General features: G+C 39.2%; 1 protein-coding gene and 1 long non-coding RNA gene across 7 annotated transcripts in view; one reads left to right on the top strand and one right to left on the bottom strand.

Moving 5' to 3' along the window:
- The window catches only part of LOC112160028, a 375093-nt gene that overhangs the window by 131017 nt on the left and 223778 nt on the right, over positions 1-20298 (top strand). The gene's annotated exons all lie outside the window — the stretch shown is intronic.
- Positions 8640-20298, bottom strand: part of LOC112160027 (E3 ubiquitin-protein ligase Midline-1) — a gene marked incomplete in the record, with an annotated part of 85905 nt that continues 74246 nt past the window's right edge. Inside the window, 6 exon segments of the mRNA XM_036215460.1 lie at positions 8640-10199; positions 10273-10480; positions 10571-10732; positions 15698-15841; positions 16799-16926; positions 19143-19291. Coding sequence (XP_036071353.1) covers positions 9851-10199; positions 10273-10480; positions 10571-10732; positions 15698-15841; positions 16799-16926; positions 19143-19291 — 1140 coding nt within the window.

The following is a 20298-nucleotide window of genomic DNA, read 5'->3' as shown; positions in this document are numbered from 1 at the left end:
ACAGAGTAAAGACACCCGATAGTTCAAACACCTAACTAACACCCACCGGTGCACCTTTTATTTCTTCCCTTCATCCTTTATCCTGCCCCTCGGTCTTATCTCACTTGTGTATTTTTCCCAATAACTGGAGCTCAAAAACCTCCTTCCCCCACCTGAAGCTCAATAAACGATCATCTCTTAATTAGGTAGCGGGACGGTAAAAGCACGCCTTTTCAAGTTCCCTTCGATTTGAGGGAAAATTTAGTGATTGAAAAGTGAAAACTAATTGGGTTCTTGACTGGTCGTGAAATTGCAACCGAATTGAAGAGGAGCTGATTGGGAGGAGAATTTTTTTTGAAGAAGATGAAGAAGCAGAAGAAGCCAGGAAAGGTAGAGAAACTGACAGAGTGATTGCATGAGTCAACAGAGAAGAGGTTGAAGATTGAAGCGAAAAACAAAACGAGTATTACCATATAGATGATGGAGTGATAAGGAGCAGTTAAAAGAAGAAAGCAACTTTCTACGTTGGCATTGCCTGATCGATGGTCAGAATTGTTAATCACAAAGCTGTCCTTGATTGGCTTAGATTCAAATGTGAGGCCGGAGTATGATAGGAACATTTGAGCAGAAATACAAAAACGTGCTCCAAAAACCACAACGCCCAACAAAGACTTTGGCCAGAGGGTATGAATTTCATTAGGAAGGTACCAGCTGGAAAGAAGTCCAGATAATCTGTAGAGTTGGACCTGATTCCCACTAATGATCCCCCTCTGAGCTCCCCTGTGAGAGTAGGGTTTTCTTTTGAAGTTAGACATGACAAAGATCATGAGCATCAGGCCCAAAAAAGAAGAAAGACTTGATGAGGCATATATTTTTAATTCCACCTACATCTTGATGATGAAGCACAACTAAAAAGCTTTGGATTTGTGGGATTGCAGTGAGAATTGGCCATTTTTCCATCAAGCCATGGCGCTGCTGCCAAAAATCTGCTCCTCTTGTAGATGCCAGTTTCCTGAACTCTGGTTGACTGCGTTGGTAGTGGATAAGGAGCTTGACCAGAAGGTGACGCAGATAAGAACCAGAACATGATCCGAAGCGCTTTATAGCCTCAGTGGCCAATCTATGCTGTGTTGACACATGACATTTGTGGCCAGAGCCAATCAGAACCAACAGAGGACTTTATCTGTCAACACGTCTGGTCGAAAGGTTGATGTTTACCTAAACCGCTTTATAACTGTGGACTCCTTTAGCAACAGACATGTATGGAACTATGACGAAAGGCAAGAATGAAAAAAAAAAAGAAAATTAAGCTTAAGGTTTGTTTTCTGAGTATTTATTTTGTGAAATTGTTCAGATTTCAGAGCAGATAGAATGGTACAGTATGAAATAGATCATAGTTGTGAAGTAGAAAATACTCTTATGCTCCCTGCACCACATGCTGCCAACAAGTAGCCATTGAACATGCATTTGGTACGTAGAGCCCAATGATGGTCATAAAAACGTGCCTAAAGAGATAGTGAGAGGTTTCGCATTCCATGTGGATCACCTGTGCTCCTGTTCTTGGTGGTGGACCTTGTCTCTTCCTTGTCATCTTGCATCTCGTAGTGGGAGAAAATCCAAGTGGGGTGCCTGTGCTCCTGTTCTTGACCGTGGACCTCGCCTCTGGCTCGTCATCTCCCATCTCGTAGTGGGAGAAATTCCAAGTGGACTGCCTGTGCACCTGTTCATGGCGGTAGACCTCGCCTCTGGCTCGTCATGTCGCATCTCGTAGTGGGAGAGAGTCCAGGTGGATCGCCTGTGCTCCTGTTCTTGACCGTGGACCTCGCCTCTGGCTCGTCATCTCCCATCTCGTAGTGGGAGAAATTCCAAGTGGACTGCCTGTGCACCTGTTCATGGCGGTAGACCTCGCCTCTGGCTCGTCATGTCGCATCTCCTAGTGGGAGAGAGTCCAGGTGGATCGCCTGTGCTCCTGTTCATGGCCGTTGACCTCGCCTCTGGCTCATCATCTTGCATCTTGTCGTGGGAGAGATTCCAGGTGGATCCTCTGTGCACCTGTTCATGGCCGTGGACCTCGTCTCTGGCTCATCATCTCGCAGTGGGAGAAATTCCAGGTGGATCGCCTGTGCACCTGTCCATGGCTGTGGACCTCGCCTCTGGCTCGTCATCTTGCATCTCGTAGTGGGAAATATTCCAGATGGATTGTCTGTGCTCCTGTTCTTGGCCATTAACCTCCCCCTGGCTCTTCTTGCCTGTGGATCTCGCCCCCAGCTGTCCCCCAATTCTATCTGGATTAACTCTTTTCAAATATGTAGTTATAGAGTTAGATAAGCTAATTCTTCTTTAACAGTCCTGGTATATCACCTGTCCACCCTGGAAAAGATCCCCCTGTCCTTCATGGGGACATCCCTGATGTTTCCTTTTTTTTTCCCTGGAGTCAGTTTTTTCTCCTTACTGAGAAGGAGGGTCTAAGGGGGGATAACCAGCTTAGTTTAGTCTGTTTAGTTTAAGAAAGTACCTATTGTTTACCTTTTATGAATGACATTCTGCTTTTGGACAATTACCAATATGAATCCCAATGAGACAATAGTTTGGGATATTGGGCAGTATCAATAAAATTGAATTTCATTTTATAGCTATGCGAGTTTTGAACACCCATTTACGAGTTTTTACACGTCCAAGCTAGCATCTGGCTAATATTGCTCACTATTTTTATAATTTCAATTTAACAGACCACTGAAAATGCTTTAAAAATAGATTATTAGAGTAGGTCTGCACCATCTGATACAAAGCGCCCCAAAGGGTTTTGATAGATCGCCGTACGTCCGTAGTCACTTGGGTTCCCTAATGTCCAGTGACACGAGACATGACTTTAGACCGGTCCTGAGGAGACTTAGAAGCTTGACTCATTGCTGTCAGATCTGATAAATGCAGTTTGTTTCCATGTTTTTCCCGTTTTTTTCTTTAGGGCCGTGGAGATAAAGTAAACGGATATGATCGATGCCCCCTGGTGGTTGCTTTGCGACCGTTTGACTCATTAGTTGGGAAACTGCACTTTTTGATAAAAANNNAAGAACTAACTTACTTTCTCTACCTCTTTGAAATATTAACCATAAATTCCAATTAGTTTGAACATTTTCAAAGTAGTTTTAAATAATTATGCAAATGTGATTTAGTTATAGTTGGAAACATTCTTGATAAGTCAAGTTCTCATTATTAAATATGACTTTTATTTTGAAAATTGTTGTAAAATTTTTTAAGAATTTGTATTCTAAGAATAAATCGGACTAAAAAGTGAAAAAATTATCGAATAAATCAAAGAAAATACAATTAGGGTGCAGCAAAACCTTAAAAGACGACTTAAAAATACCTTTCCAACTTGTTAAAGTTCATGTGTTTATTTTAGCCTTTTTCTATCACCTATCTAAGACAGCCGAGGCAGCTGGGGGGTAGATGGTCTGACACCGTACCATCCCCCGGCTTTGTAAACCGAGAAACTGAGCCATCGGGGGATGGGCCGCGGAGTCGGTAATCCCTCTCCTTTCGGAGGAAATAAGGTGTTATCCCAACCTTTAATTTCACCGTTTCTGTGAAGACGGCTTTTGTGTGGCAGACACGCTTTTTTCCTCTCTCTTCTGGGAGTGTTCGGTGCAAAAAAAAAAACCTGAACACATGGCAAAGCTGCGGCTGCAGGAGAAGGACGAACAACAACAGTCGACTGCACCACGAGAATGAAAGTGAAATGACGACACTAAATGGTTGTGAGGGGAATAACAAATTGAAACCCCCAAAAAAGCTATACTTTATTCTTTTATTTAAAAGAAACATTTAAAACTGGACTATTTTGTCTCCACACTGATCAAATATTTTTAATTAACTTAGAAAAATTTTGCATTTTTTAACAAAAAAAATTTAAAAAATAACATTTTTATTAAATTTTATTAGAGTTAAATGTAAATATATTCACATAAATAGACATAAAACAACATATTCTGCTCTTCTACAGCAGCACAAACAGTAATCTTTCATATTTCCGTAAATAAACGTCATTTTCAGCACACACTTAGACATTCGAGGACGAGTCTGCGGCTGACTCAGGTTGCGTTGCAGAGGAGCTGCCGTCACCGTGGTGGTAAGTCTGTGTGGGTGTTGCAGACTCATTTGTCTGGCTGCTTGGATGCATGTTTTACTGAATCCTAGCAGTGACATCTGCTGGACGTTTGGAGGTTTGGTCTGCACAGAAAGGGGGAAAATAATGTTCACGGTGAACAATTTTGTCTTTTAATTGAGTGGTTGTCATGTAGAGGGAGCAGATATATTTGTTGTCTTTTATTTTGATTATCTTGTAAGTTAAAATAAGCAATAAATCAATAAAAAAACAAAAAAATAAAGATTAAAATCAAAATTTTATGGCTAAACAATCTTTTCATTTATTTTAAAAGTGTTCCTAGTAATTTTTAATTACAATTTTTTGCCAAAAAGCTAAAACTTGCGTAGTTTTCAAGAACAGAGTTTATGCAGGAGTTCAAAAGAAATTTGTCTCTAAGTTGTGGGCGGGACCTTTGACTCGGAGAACCCCTCCCCCCTTCCCCTCCCCCGTCAACGAGAGCTTGGAGCATTTTTATTTTTTTGTCTCCTCCTGATTCACAACGATAAAGAAATACTCCATTTTGAGCTTAATTTTCTTTATATATGGCCTCTATCATCAGAAAAACGTGTTAAAAACACAATTCCATGAATGTATTCTATTCTTTTTCATCACCTTTAACCAGACTTGTAGTGCTCCAAAAGGAAACAAAACATAATATTGATTGAAATGCAACACTACCACCATCAAGCAGCGGTGGCTGCATGCCTGTTTACTCATCAAACGCACATATCTTTGGACTGCTAGCCTCCACAGAACACAAGGCCTCCCAGGAGATGTAAGCCTGTATCTTCTGGAGTCTCCCTCTGCTTGAAAATAAATAAAAATCATCCCCAAACGTCTGGGGACCGCAGAGCCCGAAGACTGCCCAGACGAGTGCAGCACAACCAGCGACCAGCTCTGGCCCGACAAAAGTGGGACAGAGTTTGCCTAGAGGAGAGTGAAGTGGTCTCACGAAGGACGGTCACTGGTTCAAATTCCCATGAGGTGGAAATGGAGTTGTTGAGCTAGTATGAAGGTGCCCTTCAGGCTCCAGGAAAAAAAAAAAAAAATAGCTGAGGCTATTTTGGATTCTTTACACTGTCCACGTGTGAACGCAGGAGGACCTGACCGACTGCGCATGAGCCAAGGTTGTGCAGAAGAACAACACAAGCTCAGCAAATTCTGTTTTTCATAAAGGTTAATGCAATTGTTGGTCCCCTACCTCTGTGGGACATTCTGGTGGTGCAGGCACATTAAGTTCTTCTATTGATTGTTGGAAATGTCACTCAATCCTGTGTGAGCATGAAATAATGTCAGCAGGGGCATTTGAATGGATTAAATTAGGAGAAAGCTCATGACATCCCAGCTAAAATAGAAGAATGTTGAAGTTTTGTGTGAGTACAGAATTTAAAAATACATTGAAAAACATTTGTGTGGGTTTTTTCCTCATTTTAAGCTCTATAGGGGTTTTAGTCAGCTATTGCAGGTTTTCTTTTGATATATTTAAACACTTTTATTTAAACTTTTACAACAGATGCTTAAATGCATAGAAAAAACACATTAAAAAGGAGAATCCACAAAGTAATATGCTCTGCTAGCAAATTGTCTGCAGCATAACTTTTTTGTTGAGTATTCTAAAAACCATTTTGGCCCCATGAATTTAAAATAAAAAGGAAAACTGTATTTCTTTATATCCCGCTGGATCATTTTTACTGGCTGCACTTGCCTCTCTGATGCTGATGTAGTTTTTTTTTTAGTTTCAAAACTGATTGTGCGTTCCATCTTTTCTTTTGACCAAGTTCTAATGTGCATTTTTGGCTAGTTTAGTGTGCAACTGTAAAACTGAAACAATATAGTAGCCACTTGTCCTGGCAGCACATTCTTGAGAAGTCGGAAGGCCGTTAGGTACCGGGCCCCAGACGGGATTCTTTCCGCTTTTTTTTAATTTTCTGTTTCTTAAAGAAGTTTAATTTTGGAAAACTTCTGGATTCTGTTCACCACTTGCTTGGACAGCAGGGTCGGAAACCTCTGATTAGCATATGCATTTTTTTTTCTGTCCGCGGCCCGGTTCTTCGAACAAGTACTGGTTTGCGGTCGAGGATTAGGGACTGCGAAAACATCGAGCATGTCATAAAAATGACAAGTTGGGGACACCAAAAACGTCAAAAAGTGATGCGGAGAGGTCTAAACCATACGTCCATATATGGTGAGTTGTAGGGGGCTGATTTGTTGATGAGAGGGCCAAGCCTTCCCTTTGGAGCCGCAAGTTAGAGAAGTAACGTAGTAAATTTGCTCATATAGTCAGTTTTGTCTGAACTCTTTGGGCAGTTATAAGAAGCGATTTCTGATCTGGCCTGAAAGATTAGGGATTACTTGCAAGTGAACTCTGGTGCGGTTCACTTCAGTGTGAATGCAGATAAAGCTTTTAGAGCAGAAGTGAAGAAACTGGGGAAATGATGTGAATAGGGTGTATGGAAAAGAAAGACAATTGAGTCGACAAGATAAAATGGAGATCATAAAAACTGTTGACCCTGGCTTTTAGGTTATGAGGAGACCTTCAAACATGGTAAATGGCGTACACATGACCACTAGTCCTCACCAAGGGTATTTCCGTGCTCTATTTTTTACTTTTTTTATGTTTAAGTCAAGTTGTAATGTCTATTTTAGCAATTTAAGTGTAAACCAAACCAAGTACGAAACAGCTAGTCCTCACGAACTTGCAGTTTGTTGGTCAATTCTCAGGAGTGTAGATCCACTAATAAATAAAAAAAATTAGACAAAGAACATAACTTTTGGGGAGCGTTTTCATCTTCTGTTTTTGTTGTTAACTACAAAATAAAGAGACTTAAAACACAAAAAGTCTTGACGGAGGAGGAAGAGAGGAACGCAAATATGTATTTTCCATTATCTCGATAATGAGAAAGTGGATCTCATTATCACGAGAAAGCGTAAAAAAAAGGAAGCCCTGACTGAGACTGTGGAACTGTAGCGGAAGAGGGGATACAGTCTTGATGGAGGAGGAAGAGAGGAATGCAAATATGTATTTTTCATTATCTCGATAATGAGAAAGTGGATCTCATTATCACGAGAAAGGGTTAAAAAAAGGAAACCCTGGCTGTTTTTAGCTTCCATAGATATTAGTTTTTTTCTGTTTCATGTTTAAATTAAAGTCCCATTAATCAAATCAACTTAATTTATAAGAAGCACTTATTATACTCGCGTAGCTTAAAGAGCCATACAATTTAAAAGAAAACCACACACCAAAGTTCCATATTAACAGAATCAACCCCTACCCTCCCTCTCCCCTTCGTTAGCACATACATACTATGACACCACACACAATCAGTACTTATAAAAGTATCTTCTAAAATAAATTACAGGCTTGGCTCTGCTATAAGGAAATTATATTTGGGATTATTTTCATACCAGGAGCTGGCTCTGTCAAAGGAACATGGCCACAGCATCCAGCCAGACCGGAACAGCAATGGGGTCCACTTCCCAGCTGTGATGCTGCAATGCTGGACCCCAGCTGCCCCAGGTGGGCGAGACAAAGACCACTGACAAGCCAGCAAGCCCTGGCATAAAGGAAACAGTAGTTGTCCCAAACACACTGGTGGTTGCTCCGTTGCTGAACACTGGCGCCGACCTTCCACCAGAGGCAATTTGGGGTTCAGTGGACACTTCGACACATGGGCGGGCAAGGCTGGAATCGAACCCGCAATCCTCAAAGTTTCAAGAGTCCCATTGTTTTTGCAATAATCCTACATGTGTTACCTTATTTTTGGTGACTTCTGACCCAGAGTTTAGCCTTTATGCTACACTGATTAACTGTGATTTCATTAGAAAATTGAAGGTTTTCTCCTCTATTGTCCATCTTGGACTGACTTTAACCAGTTCAGTGAGATTTGACAGTAGATTTTATGCAGCAGGTTAAACAAACAAACACGTCCAACAGTTATGGGTTGTTGACTCTTGTTTGCCCGGTGGATTAAACTCTTCCCGACTCGCACCAGTGAACTGTGTGAACGAGACCCACAGCTTTGGTGCGCTCCATAACAAAGCTCTCTAACGATGAATCCCATAGAGTCCAAGAACAATTACTCCTAAAGAGAAAAAAAAACAACAGGAAAAGCTCCTGGTGTCTGTAGGAAGTCCACATGATAAACTGAATGACTTCCTCTTTCCACAGGAAATTCATAAGGTGAACTGTGTTTGAGGGCTGGGAGGATTCATCAAGACAAATACAGCCCTGTGCGGCAGCAGCAGCTGCTGCAGCCTTAAATTAGAAGTGAAGGAGGTTGTTGACATAAAGTGATGGATTAAATGACTGCTTTGCCTCCAAAAACACAGACGCCTCTGCTTCCAACAAAATGTCAAAGTCTTATCGAATCTGCAACTGCTCGAACTTCCCCTCAGAGTTTGACCTTTGCTTCTCTACAAGTCAAAAAATACTATATTTCTCCCCAAACCTCCCATTTTTTTCATGAGATCTGCCACCAATGTTCTGGAATTAAAGCACAAAATGACAAGTTTTGAGTGAAAAGGAACGTTTATTCTTCGATTTCTCCAACAACTGCGAGGAAACCCCTCATATCCTGTTTTCCAAAAGGACGGATGTCAACAAACAACACCACGGTCATCTAGTTGAAATGGAAACATTAATTTAAGCACTAAATACTCGCACCAGATACAATAAAAGCCACGGTTTTGCAAAGGGAATCAAAGAAGACGTCATTTGTCCTTTATTAAACCAGATCCGGTGATTGAAAAATAGACTCAAATCTTCATATTTACACCAAAGAGTGCCCTTTTATTAAATATTAAAGGTCATTGTTGATAGAATAAAGGAAGACTGGGTTTGTCTCTTTGGGTTTCCGAAAATAAATTTAATCGGTATTTAAGTTAGTAAAGAAATAAAACCATTCTTTCTTACGATGGACTCAAGTGTATATCACATTTAATGCATCAGACTCAAAGAGAAAAACTAAATGAACACAATAAGTCAAACACTTCCCCACCATGAATGCATTTAGATTGCACTAAAGTACTTCCAGGTTACAACAAAACCATCAATAAAGTGTTAACAGTGTGCACAAAAAAGGTCGACATGGAAGGAAAACCCCGCTTTTCGTATTAGCTTCTTCCTCTTTTCCAAAAATAATTCAATATTTATTTATTTATTATAGATGAACATCTATGCGGACAAAAATGGCTTTGGTTCCTTCTTAATGGCCAAATGGGGGGAAAAAAAATAGGAAGAGATGCACCATTTTTACAAAATATACACGTCGTTGACCAGAAACTACCATTGATTGCAAATCTGTCAAGATTAGACACTGGTTCGTGGCTTGCTTCCTTCGTCCTTTAATGCAGCTCAAAGTGCGTTAGATGAGGAATATTAGTGTTCATTCGTCCCGAAATGGCTTGCCATGGAGATTCTACGATAAGCAGCATCAGGAAATCCTTGCAAAGTGGTTTTCGGAAGCTCAGAACTGACAAGGTAACTTTCGTACATTTGTCCCACTACAGCCTGTCTCTGTTGTATTACAAATTAAGACAGAAGAATGAACCTGCAACGGATTGGTCCAGATTTACAGAGGAGTGTTGCCTCTAGGTGCAAAGGTGCATCGTACAAGACTGAGACTGTGGAACTGTAGCGGAAGAGGGGATACAACATAAACTTGATGACTCTTGTCCCATGCAGCTTTGGGAAAGTGACCGTATGCTGGTGGGAAAGTGTATCTCTCAATTGCTGGGTTCTAGTCCCTCTAGGTGGTCAGGGATGGGTAGGCCGGTGAGAATGGTCAGACACTTGTTCCACACGTTGAAGACGGGACACACGGGCTGGATGAAGGAGATGTGGAAGGTGTGCAGGTGCTGGGAGCCCACGGCGTCGTAGAAGGTGACGTATCCGGCATCGTAATCCAACAAGACCCCGACCCGTCGCAGGTGGGGCGAGGGCTCAATGGCCAGCTCCTTGCTGTTGTGGCGGACCACCCAGGAGTTGTTGCAGCGACAGAGTACCCAAGATGCTTGGTTCTTACCAATCCATTCATGCTTGGGGGCTGATTTGTAGGCGATGCCAATGGCGTACCTGCAAAGAGGATTGGAAATGTAACTTGCCCGAAACCTTTGCTCAGTCCTTTGGTGTTGCTATTGATTCTTACCATGTACTCCCACCAATAAGAGCCTCCCAGTAGTGACGCCCGCTGTCGATAAAGACGTTCCCCACCACACCGTAGCTGCTCTGGCTGGAAAAGCGGTCTTGGCTGTGGCCCTTCTTAGATGTAGTTTCGTCTCGCTCCACTGTCAGGTTATCGTGTGACACCTTCAGCTTCTTGTGTGCAGATTTGGGATCCAGTTTAAACGGTTGACCTGTTTGTTTAACACATTTTTATTCATTAGAACCCTGGATGAAGCTTTCACAGACAACAGAACCTTCTAGTTTAGCCTCAAGTTTCTTACTGTTGGTCTTTAGCGTCCCCGGTTCACTGCTCCTGCTTCCTGCTTGGTTTATGGCCTTGACGACAAAGACGTACTTGGTGCCACTTTGGAGGCCGTGCACCGTGTACTGGTTCTGTTTGATGTTGGGAACTATCATCCAACTGTCCAGTGAGTTACAAAGACCTGTAAAATAAAAAAAACAAGTTAAGAATTACCAAATATGTTTTTTTCTTGCTGTGAAAGCCTTAGAAAATATGACTTATCCTTAGTGACTAAACTGAGAAAATTGTATACAAACGGTCACTGGAGCACACAACGCCATTTTAGTTAGTTTATAGACTTTGACAACCACAGCACAAGTTACATATGCAAAGCTGGACACCATATTGAAAAAGGCAAGATTCCTTCTTCGGACACCCCTGGTTGTGGCTGATCTTGTAGTGATGATGACAATGTCAACACACAGCAAGGCTATTCAAACTCAGTGGTAGCGACTGCGTGTTCATTCCCAAGTCATCACATATTGACGTTTGGTTAAGAACCCTTATCCCATTAAATCACGGGTCCCCAACCATGGTGCTGGACACGAACCAGTACCGGGTTAAGGTTAGGGTACTGGATATGTCCCGAGGACCAATGCGCATCCATCCGGTACCACATCTAGCACTGCATCCGGTACCACGTCCCGAGGGTTGTGGACCCTTGATTTTACAAACATCCCGCAAATAAAAAAATGATGAGTTGGGGACACCCAAAACGTCAATAAGTGACGCAGAAGGGGCCTTAACCAAACGTCAATATGTGACGACTTGGGGATGAGAATGTATTGCTAAGCCAGGGGTGTCCAAATCCAGTCCTCAAGGGCCGGTGTTCTACATGTTTGCCAACCAACTAGCAGGCTCTTGAGGCCTGGATTTGGACACCCCTGTCCTGAGTGAAGGAAGAGAAACTAACCAGGATTCCTTTAGTAGTGGCAAGCAAAGAGGAGGGAGCCTAGCGTCAAATCTCTCTAAGGACATTTTGTGTATGGAAAACCACCTGTGCCTGAGACCTTCTGATTGAGGCTGGGTGGCATCGTGGGACCCCTACTTAAGCAAAGGTGGCATACAGTCCTGGCCACTGCGGGCTTATTAGCACCCACCAACTTGGACCTTACCGCGGTGAGGCCATGGACTTACATGCACACTGCAACCTCTGTCACGTGTGGGGTGGGGATGGGGTCCCCTACTTCTGGCACAATTGTTGACTATGACACACTGGGACCACCCATGTATAACAAATGCAAGACATCTGTAGTGACATTGGCTAGCCACCCATCTTGAAACACGGACCAGTGAGTCTAACATATATCTTCTGAGCCAGGGGTAGGGAACCCTGGTCCTCGAGAGCCACCTTCCTGCCAGTTTTCCAGTATACCCTACTCTGGCACGTTCTTATTGGCTGGACACACCTGAACCAGGTAATCAGTCATGAGTAGGGACTCAAACAATTACCTGGTGCAGGTGTGTCCAGCAAATAAGAACGTGCCAGAGTAGGGTATACTGGAAAACAGGCAGGAAGGTGACTCTCGAGGACCAGGGTTCCCTACCCCTGATCTAAGCCATGTCTCACTGTTTACTCCCCATCCCAATACGGCGTCACTCTCATTCATTGGACAATGGTAGCAGGCTGGCGTAGCCTCTCTATAAATACAGCCTATTGGTCATCATAGGTCAATTAACACATACCATAAGGTAGATCAAATTGTATAGGCCCATTTGAACCAGTAAAGAACCTTTCAAGTGGAATATATCGAAATCAAGGACTAAATAATTTGACAGAAAAGGCTTTAATTTCAGTTCAAGGTAAAATTAAGATATAAATCTGCCTTTGTTTCATTTGCTTTCAACATCAGTTTACAAGGCTGTAGGGAGTAATTATGCTCATGGGCAAAGGATGTTGTATTAGTTTTTTTTTTGTTTTGTTTTGTTTTTTATTGCATTAATGTTGCACGTCGTCTGCTTCTTGCATAGTGATTAATCTGAACTGCTCCTTGGGGAACCGCCTCGCACTCGACTGGGATGCCGACAGCAGCACCTCTGTCATTAACGATTATAAACCGGCGAAAGAAAGAAACATCTCAGCATCTTGTAGAAAAGAGAATTTGACAGGAGAACTAAAATAAGGTGTCATGTTGTGATAAATGTTAGTTCCTAATGTGCTGCGGGCACCGAAGAAATTAATAGTCAGCCTTTTCAGTGGGTATGACTTTATGAAGATGGCAGATAGGGAACATTTCATTACAAAGAGGCCAAAGAAGATTCTACGACTGACAAAGGGAAGTGGGGAAAGAATGAAAGGAAAGCAGACACGTCTTTAGATCTTTGAAAAAGAGACATCAAAAAAGAGACAGAGAAAAGGCAGTTTGATTTACAGGGAGCGGAGGAGCTTGTCTGCAGGTGCCTTGACCTCATTTTCCTCTCTGTAGCTGATGCTCAGTCTGCTGTGCCCAAGTTGTGTGCGTGTTTGAGAAAGTGTGTATATCTGTGTATAGTGCGTGTCTGTCATTATTTTACAAGACACTGTGTCACTCAGTGTGTGTCTGAGATGCTAACGTGTTTTCTTGCTGTCCAAACTCATCTCAAACCTCAATCCTACACTTTTGGTTTGAACAATAAACATGTTCTGAAAGATAGTTTGGGTTTTTGTTTTAAATACATTTCTAGAAGTGCTTACTTTGCACTTTTTCTTCCCAAGAATCCACATTGAAGGGTATGGAACCATGTTTAACGCATAAGAACGGCATGGAGACGAACCAGATTGGGGTGTTGGCTCTACTTTTAAAACACCAATTGAGTGCTTATTTTTACTACAGGGAAAGTGTACTTTTAAAAGTTTATTTTTCGTAAAATTACTATTTTCTTTCTAATGAATTTACGACTTTATTAATCATTATTTCTCAAAAATGTACCACTTTGTTCATGTAGAATTACAACTATTTTCTCAGAAATTTTTAACTTTTTTCTCATGAGATTGACTTTTTCTCATCACTTTACAACTTTATTCTTGTAAAATTGTTATTTTTTTCAAATACATTTTGCAACTTTATTCGCATAAATTTAAAACTTTTTTCTCAGAGATTTAAAACTTTCTCCTCATAAAATTATTTTTTTTCCCCTGATATTTCAAAGGTTTATTCTCGTAAAATTACAACTTTTTTCTCATTAATTTATAATTTTATTCTTATAAAAACTATATTTTTTCTAATGAATTTACAACTTTGTTCTCGTAGATTTAAAAATTTTCTTTATCATTTTACGAGTTTTCTTTCTACTAAAATTACAATTTTCTTCTCATGAATTTACAACTTTATTTTAGTAAAAATGTAATTTTTTTCTCATAAATACACAAATGTATTCGTATAAAATTGCTATTTTCTCAGAAATTTTTAACTTTTTTCTCATGAATTTACAACTTTATTCTTGTAAAATTGTTTTTTTTTTCAAATAAATTTTGCAACTTTATTCACATAAATTTACAACTTTTTTCTCAGGAATTTAAAACTTTATTCTCGTAAAATTACAATTTGTTTTCCTATGATATTTTAAGGGTTTATTCTCGTAAAATTACAACTTTTTTTCTCATTAATTTACGATTTTATTCTTGTGAAAAATATATTTTTTCTAAATAATTTACAACTTTGTTCTCGTAGATTTAAAGATTTTCTTTATAATTTTACGAGATTTCTTTCTAGTAAAATTACAATTTTCTTCTCATGAATTTACGACTTTATTCTTGTAAAGATGTAATTTTTTTCTCATAAATACACACATTTATTCACATAAAATTACAACTTTTTTCTCATAAATTATATATTTTTTTCATAACTTTATTACAACAACTTTTTTCTTGATGAATTTACAAAATATTTCTTTTTTCTCATGAATTTACGACTTTGTTTCGTGTAAAAATACAACTATTTTCTCATAAATGTACAATTTTTTCTCATTAGATTAAGACTTTTTTCTCATCAATTCACGACTTTATTCTTGTAAAATTATTATTTTTTTCCAAATAAATCTACAGATTTATTCACATAAATGTACAACTTTTTTCTCAGAACTTTAAAACTTTATTCTCATAAAATTTCGTAAAATCTCATAAAAAATATGACTTTTTCTAATGAATTTATGAGATTATCTTTGTAAAAATATGTATTTTTTCTAATGAATTTACAACTTTTCTCTCGAAGATTTGCAATTTTTTCTTTATAATTTTACGAGTTTTCATTCTACTAAAATTACAATTTTGTTCTTGTGAATTTACAACTATTTTTTTTCTCATAAATATACAAATGTATTCACATTAAATTAAGACCTTTTTTCTCATAAATTTACAACATTTATTCTTGTAAAGAAATATATTTTTTTCTCATAACTTTATGGATTTATTTTTATAAATTGTAACTTTTTTATCATGAATTCACAACTTTGTTATTGCAAAATTATTATTTTTTCTCATGAATTTACGACTTTTTTCTTGTAAAAGCACAACTTTTTCTCATAAATTTACAACTTTATTCTTGTAAGATTACAATTTTATCTGATAACTGTTTTCTTTTTTTTCTAGTAAGAATATGACTTTTTTTCTCATGCATTTTTTACTTTAGTCTTGCAAATTATGACAATTTTTTTCTCATAAACTTTATTCATGTTAACTTTTTCTCATTAATGTACAGATTTTTTCTCATAAAATTACAACTTTAATCTCATTTATTTATTTATTTATGGTTCCCTAAAATTTATCATATTTTTATCATTTAGGCAAAAAAATATTCCACTGTTAGTCTAATATTTTCTCAGATTTGAAAAACTCGCATAATTTATACTACTTTTTTAGGGGTATAACCTTCTTTAATTGATCAGTAACTAAAAAGGTGTTATTGTTTAACATTTGGACCAACTAAATTACCCCAAAATCTTCTTGTTCTAACTTCTTGTAACGCCAGCAAGCAGAGTTTCAGAATGTTAACATTATCCTGGTACCAGTACTAACTATAGTGGATAAGAGGCCCCCTAACTTTGATTCATCCAACTGGATCAAACAAACCCAAAGTAACCCAACAGCTATTTAGCCCTGTTTGAAAGTCCTTTGCTAAAATCTACTTACTGGCAATGTTGGACTGCCCTGTGAAGATGGTGTACTGGAGCTCATAGGACACGACGGAAAACTCGTCGTCAGAAGTCCAGTGGACGCTGATGGTATCGTACGACGCCGTGCACAGCTCTTCCCTTATGCACGGAGCACTCGGAGCTGTGAAGAATGAAGCACATCATCGTTATCTCAAGACTTACTGCTACACTTTAAAGTTATTACAATAGCAGTAACCCTAATTAACATTGCACATGCCCATTTGGTTCAATTTATGGGCCTCTGGGTTCATTAGTCGGTGGATTAAAGATGGTCCCTCCAGGATGGCAATTGGCTAAACTTTGCAAGCAATAAAGAAAAATAATGTTTACATTAGGACAGTGCTACAATCTTTTATCAAGAAAATGTTACTTAATCAAGAAATGGGCAATATGTTCTATCTACTGATTTAAGAGATAACCTATTTTAATGTTATTAGAGTTGTGTATTCTGCAGAAACACACTTAATTGATCACTTTTGTATTCATGCTGTTTCTCTTTGAGAAAAAAAAAAGAAACAGGGTAGAAATAGAGACACAAAGACCCAGCTTAAAATGATTGTAAAGCCACTTCATATCTCTTCCTTTGTCTGTCACTCTCTCCCACTCTTGAGGCTTCTGTCATGAGTGGCTGCACATAGTGGAGTGATTCAGACTGATTCACTCAGTAAAAAGGCCCTCCAGCCAAGACCTCATCCATCGCAGAGATTAAGTATGAGCCAACCATTTTCACAGACCTTCAAAAACACAAACACTAGCTGTTCTGTAGGCTTTTTTATGGTTTCGTCCCTGGTACTATGAAAATTCACAAAGTAATTTTTTGTTGCAAGTGGGACATAGAAAGAAGGCTCAAAATGATATTTTTGGGTTGTCAGACAAGAGTCTTTTACTTTATGTTTGGTAAAATTTCAAGTTCAAGTGAAACAGAGTAGCTACTTGTAGAAAAGCTATACCTCCAGTGTTGACGATCCATTGAAATTCCAAAAACCTTCAAAGAGCTACACTAGTTTGAGGAGTGTGTGTGATTCCGTCCATCAGCTTTACCAAAAGGTTAATTCAACACAATAAGACAAAGCTTTACCAGTGAGGTAATCCAGGTTCTCCAACAACTTCTTCTCTCTGGTGAAGTCCAGCGCAAAAGTGTCAAAGGTGTCCGTCAGGTGGATCTCGGGGATCAGTACTTGAGTAGACGCCGTTGCCATGGAGACCCTAGATAGTTATCACCAGAAAATACCAGATTAAATGTCATGAGATAATAAATAAATAACACATTTTCAACATTTTGGGAATTGAGCAATTGGGGTTAGCAAAGCAGCTTAGTGTTTTTGTGGTCCTTGCTTGATTTACGGACCAGTGAATTGCTTTTGCTGAAGTAAAATAGAAAGTGGAAAGGATGGTAAAATAGTTTGAAATTTCTAATTGATTATCTTGGGTTACGGACCAATAGATTGATGTCAGATCAATCTCTTTGACGATCCAGATGATCCACTCTTCTGTAGGTGATGTAGAGATGTTGGTTGGGCTATCTGTATGAGGAGTGACCAATACCAACCCACTGCTGATGATTTGAATCAGGTGTTGATGAACCAAGATAGACACCAACCCCTAAAGACTAGGGATATCTCCCCCATCTTTGAACTGTCATAGATATAATCTGGAAGTAATAAGCAAGTGTGGCAGAAATAATGTGCTTTCTGATATGGTTTCAGGACATGGCCTTAGCACCAGGAAATAAAGACGTCTGTTCTACACATTCTCACTCAGATCTCGTCAAATATGGACGTATGGTTAGGGCCCCTCCACGTCTCTTTCTGACATTTTGGGTGTCGCCAACTCGTTGTTTTTTGACGTGCTGGCTCTCCACATTAAATTAGGGGTTCCCAACCTCCGGGCCACAAATTGGTACAGCTTCGAGGGCCGCTTGGTACCGGGCCACAGACGGGGAAAAAATGCATACACTAATACGCAGGCTGACACTGGACTAGTACCAGTACCCTAACTCGGTACTTGTTCTGCGCCTCGTACCACATCCCGAGGGTTGAAGACCCGGGATTTAATAGGAACAGTCAACACGTCAACAAACTACAAGTTGGGGACACCCAAAAATGTCAAAAAGTTCCCAAACCATTCGTCCATATATGAAAAGTTGGTAAGTGAGAATGGATAGCTCTGTTTAAGAGGTATTCAGATTAGAAACACTCCTCCAAAAGTGTTTTTGTCATTTAAAATAGGTTTAAGATTGTTGTATTTAATTGGACGATGAGCGATTTCTACTAATCCTATCGTCTGGCGTCTTAATTAAAAAATGAGATGATTAGGGGGTCTGGCGGTCCAGGTGGTGTACTAAGTCAAAATATTTCGTCTGTCCTAGGAACACTTGAGATCTGTCCAAAGAGAACTTGGAGAAGGAAAATGGTTAGAAGGTTATGAGCTATAACTCCAATGCTACATTGACATACACCAGGCGTTTACCATATGGTGTTCACACTAGACACACTGAACTCATATCTCTATTCCGATACAGGAAAGACTTGGTGTCCTATAATTCCAGACTCTCTTCCAGACGCTCGAATTCTGACTCTCAAAGACCACTTTTGAAGCACCTGTTTGTGGTCATAAGCTACATAAAGACACCTGTTCATGTCATACAATCAGTAAGACTCTAACTACTAACATAGCCAAGACCAAAGAGCTGTCCAAAGACACCAGAGACAAAATTGTAGACCTTCGAAGACTGGAAAGGGCTATGGAGCAATTGCAAAGCAGTTTGGTGAAAAAATACGAACTGTTAGAGCAATGATTAGAAAATAGAAGACGCGAAATATGACTATCAATCTCCCTCGGACATTGATTTTCTCAGATGCTCCGATACTTTTTTAGATTATGTCTCTTGCTGAAATTCATAGAGGGATGGAGAGAATCTGATAGTTTTCCAAAGTTACAATATATATTTCTTTACTTATTACCGTCCCATGGGGTTGGGGACCACTACACTAGAGTATTTCTAGCTTTACGAAAACCCAACTGGTTGGGTATTGGAATCTTCCCAGTGGAGGTATTCTAGACATTTCCTTCCAGAAGAAGGTCTGAATTAGCTGAATAATTCCACCCTTCAGCAAACGCTTGAGAAGATCTTAAAATCTCTGCTTGAATGGTTTCCTTTGAGACTCCACATACAATAGAAAACAGATGCATGGTTGGATGGACTAAAAGATTGCAATTACTTTTATTCCCATCACACAAAACAATCTGTCTTCACCAAATCAAGAGTGAAGTAGGCCGTCATATTAAACTTGATTAATAAAAGATGAATTCTCTCCCGGTGACTGTCAAAATTGCCTCTCATCTTAGCAGAGCTTCCTCGTAGGATGTGGTGGGTTGAGTTATTGGGGCGTGTTTGGGCAGAATGCGAGCGCTCCTCTGACCTCTCGTTGATGCTCTTGGCCGTCTGCAGGAAGCGAGCGTGATCCGTTTCCTTCAGCGTCTGGTCGGCTTGCGTGATGAGGGCGGAAGACCTCTCGATGCACTGCTTGCAGTTGGAAATTTGTTGGGCGAGCTTTCGGAGCCTCTGAGCCTTTAAACATTGGGACAAAAACAAAAATAAGTAAAACTGTAATGAAGTCAAAGAAAACTAGGAAAGTTGCAATACTTGTGATAATGCTAGTGTGAATGCTTTTTGCTGAAAGTAGTTGCTGAAGATGCGGAAGCTTTTTGCTGAAATTGGTGACGCAAATTACTTTCATTGCTGAAAATGCGAACACTATTTGCAAAATGTTAAATTTGCTAAAAGACTGGAAATGTTGTTTAAGAACTATGGAGGAGTGCCAAAGTTGACCTAAATTTAGGAAGAAATTGTAGTAGAATTGCTTAAAATTCCTAATACATGCATATTTGGCAAAATATGTGTTGCTTTCATATGAACTAAACAAAAAATAGCTCCAAAAACATTGGTAGATGCCAAGTTAGACAAAAAAAGTTAGCTCATTGCTTAAATACTAGCTAAACTCCAAATTAACCTAAAATTCTTTAGTAGACTAAATTAGTCAAAAATGTAAGCATGTTGCTAAAATAGAAGCTAAACTTAAAATTTGCCTTTAAAAACGTCAGTAGATAACATATTAGCCAAACATGTTAGCATGTAGCTAAACTCAAAATTAGCATTAAAAACCTCAGTAGATGCCAAATTATCTTTAAAAAAAGTTAGCATGTTGATTAAATACTCCCTAAATTCCAAAATAGCCTATAAATACTCCGTAAACTAAATTAGTCAAAAATGTTAGCCTGTTGCTAAAATAGAAGCTAAACTCTAAATTAGTCTAAAAAAAACTCAGTAGATAACAAATTAGCCAAAACTGATAGGCTGTTGCTAAAATAGAAGCTAACATCTAAATTAGCCTATAAAACCTCAGTAGATAACAAATTAGCCAAACATGTTAGCATGTAGCTAGAAAATGACCTAAACTCCAAATTAGCATAAAAAACCTTAGTAGATGCCAACGTTGCCACAAATCTAGCACATTGTTTAAATACTAGCTAAACTCCAAAATAGCCTAAATTTACTCAATAAACTAATTTAATCAA

Source organism: Oryzias melastigma, linkage group LG2, assembly GCF_002922805.2.
Source record: "Oryzias melastigma strain HK-1 linkage group LG2, ASM292280v2, whole genome shotgun sequence".
NCBI classification, from domain to species: domain Eukaryota; kingdom Metazoa; phylum Chordata; class Actinopteri; order Beloniformes; family Adrianichthyidae; genus Oryzias; species Oryzias melastigma.
This window is presented reverse-complemented; position numbering and strand designations above follow the sequence as displayed.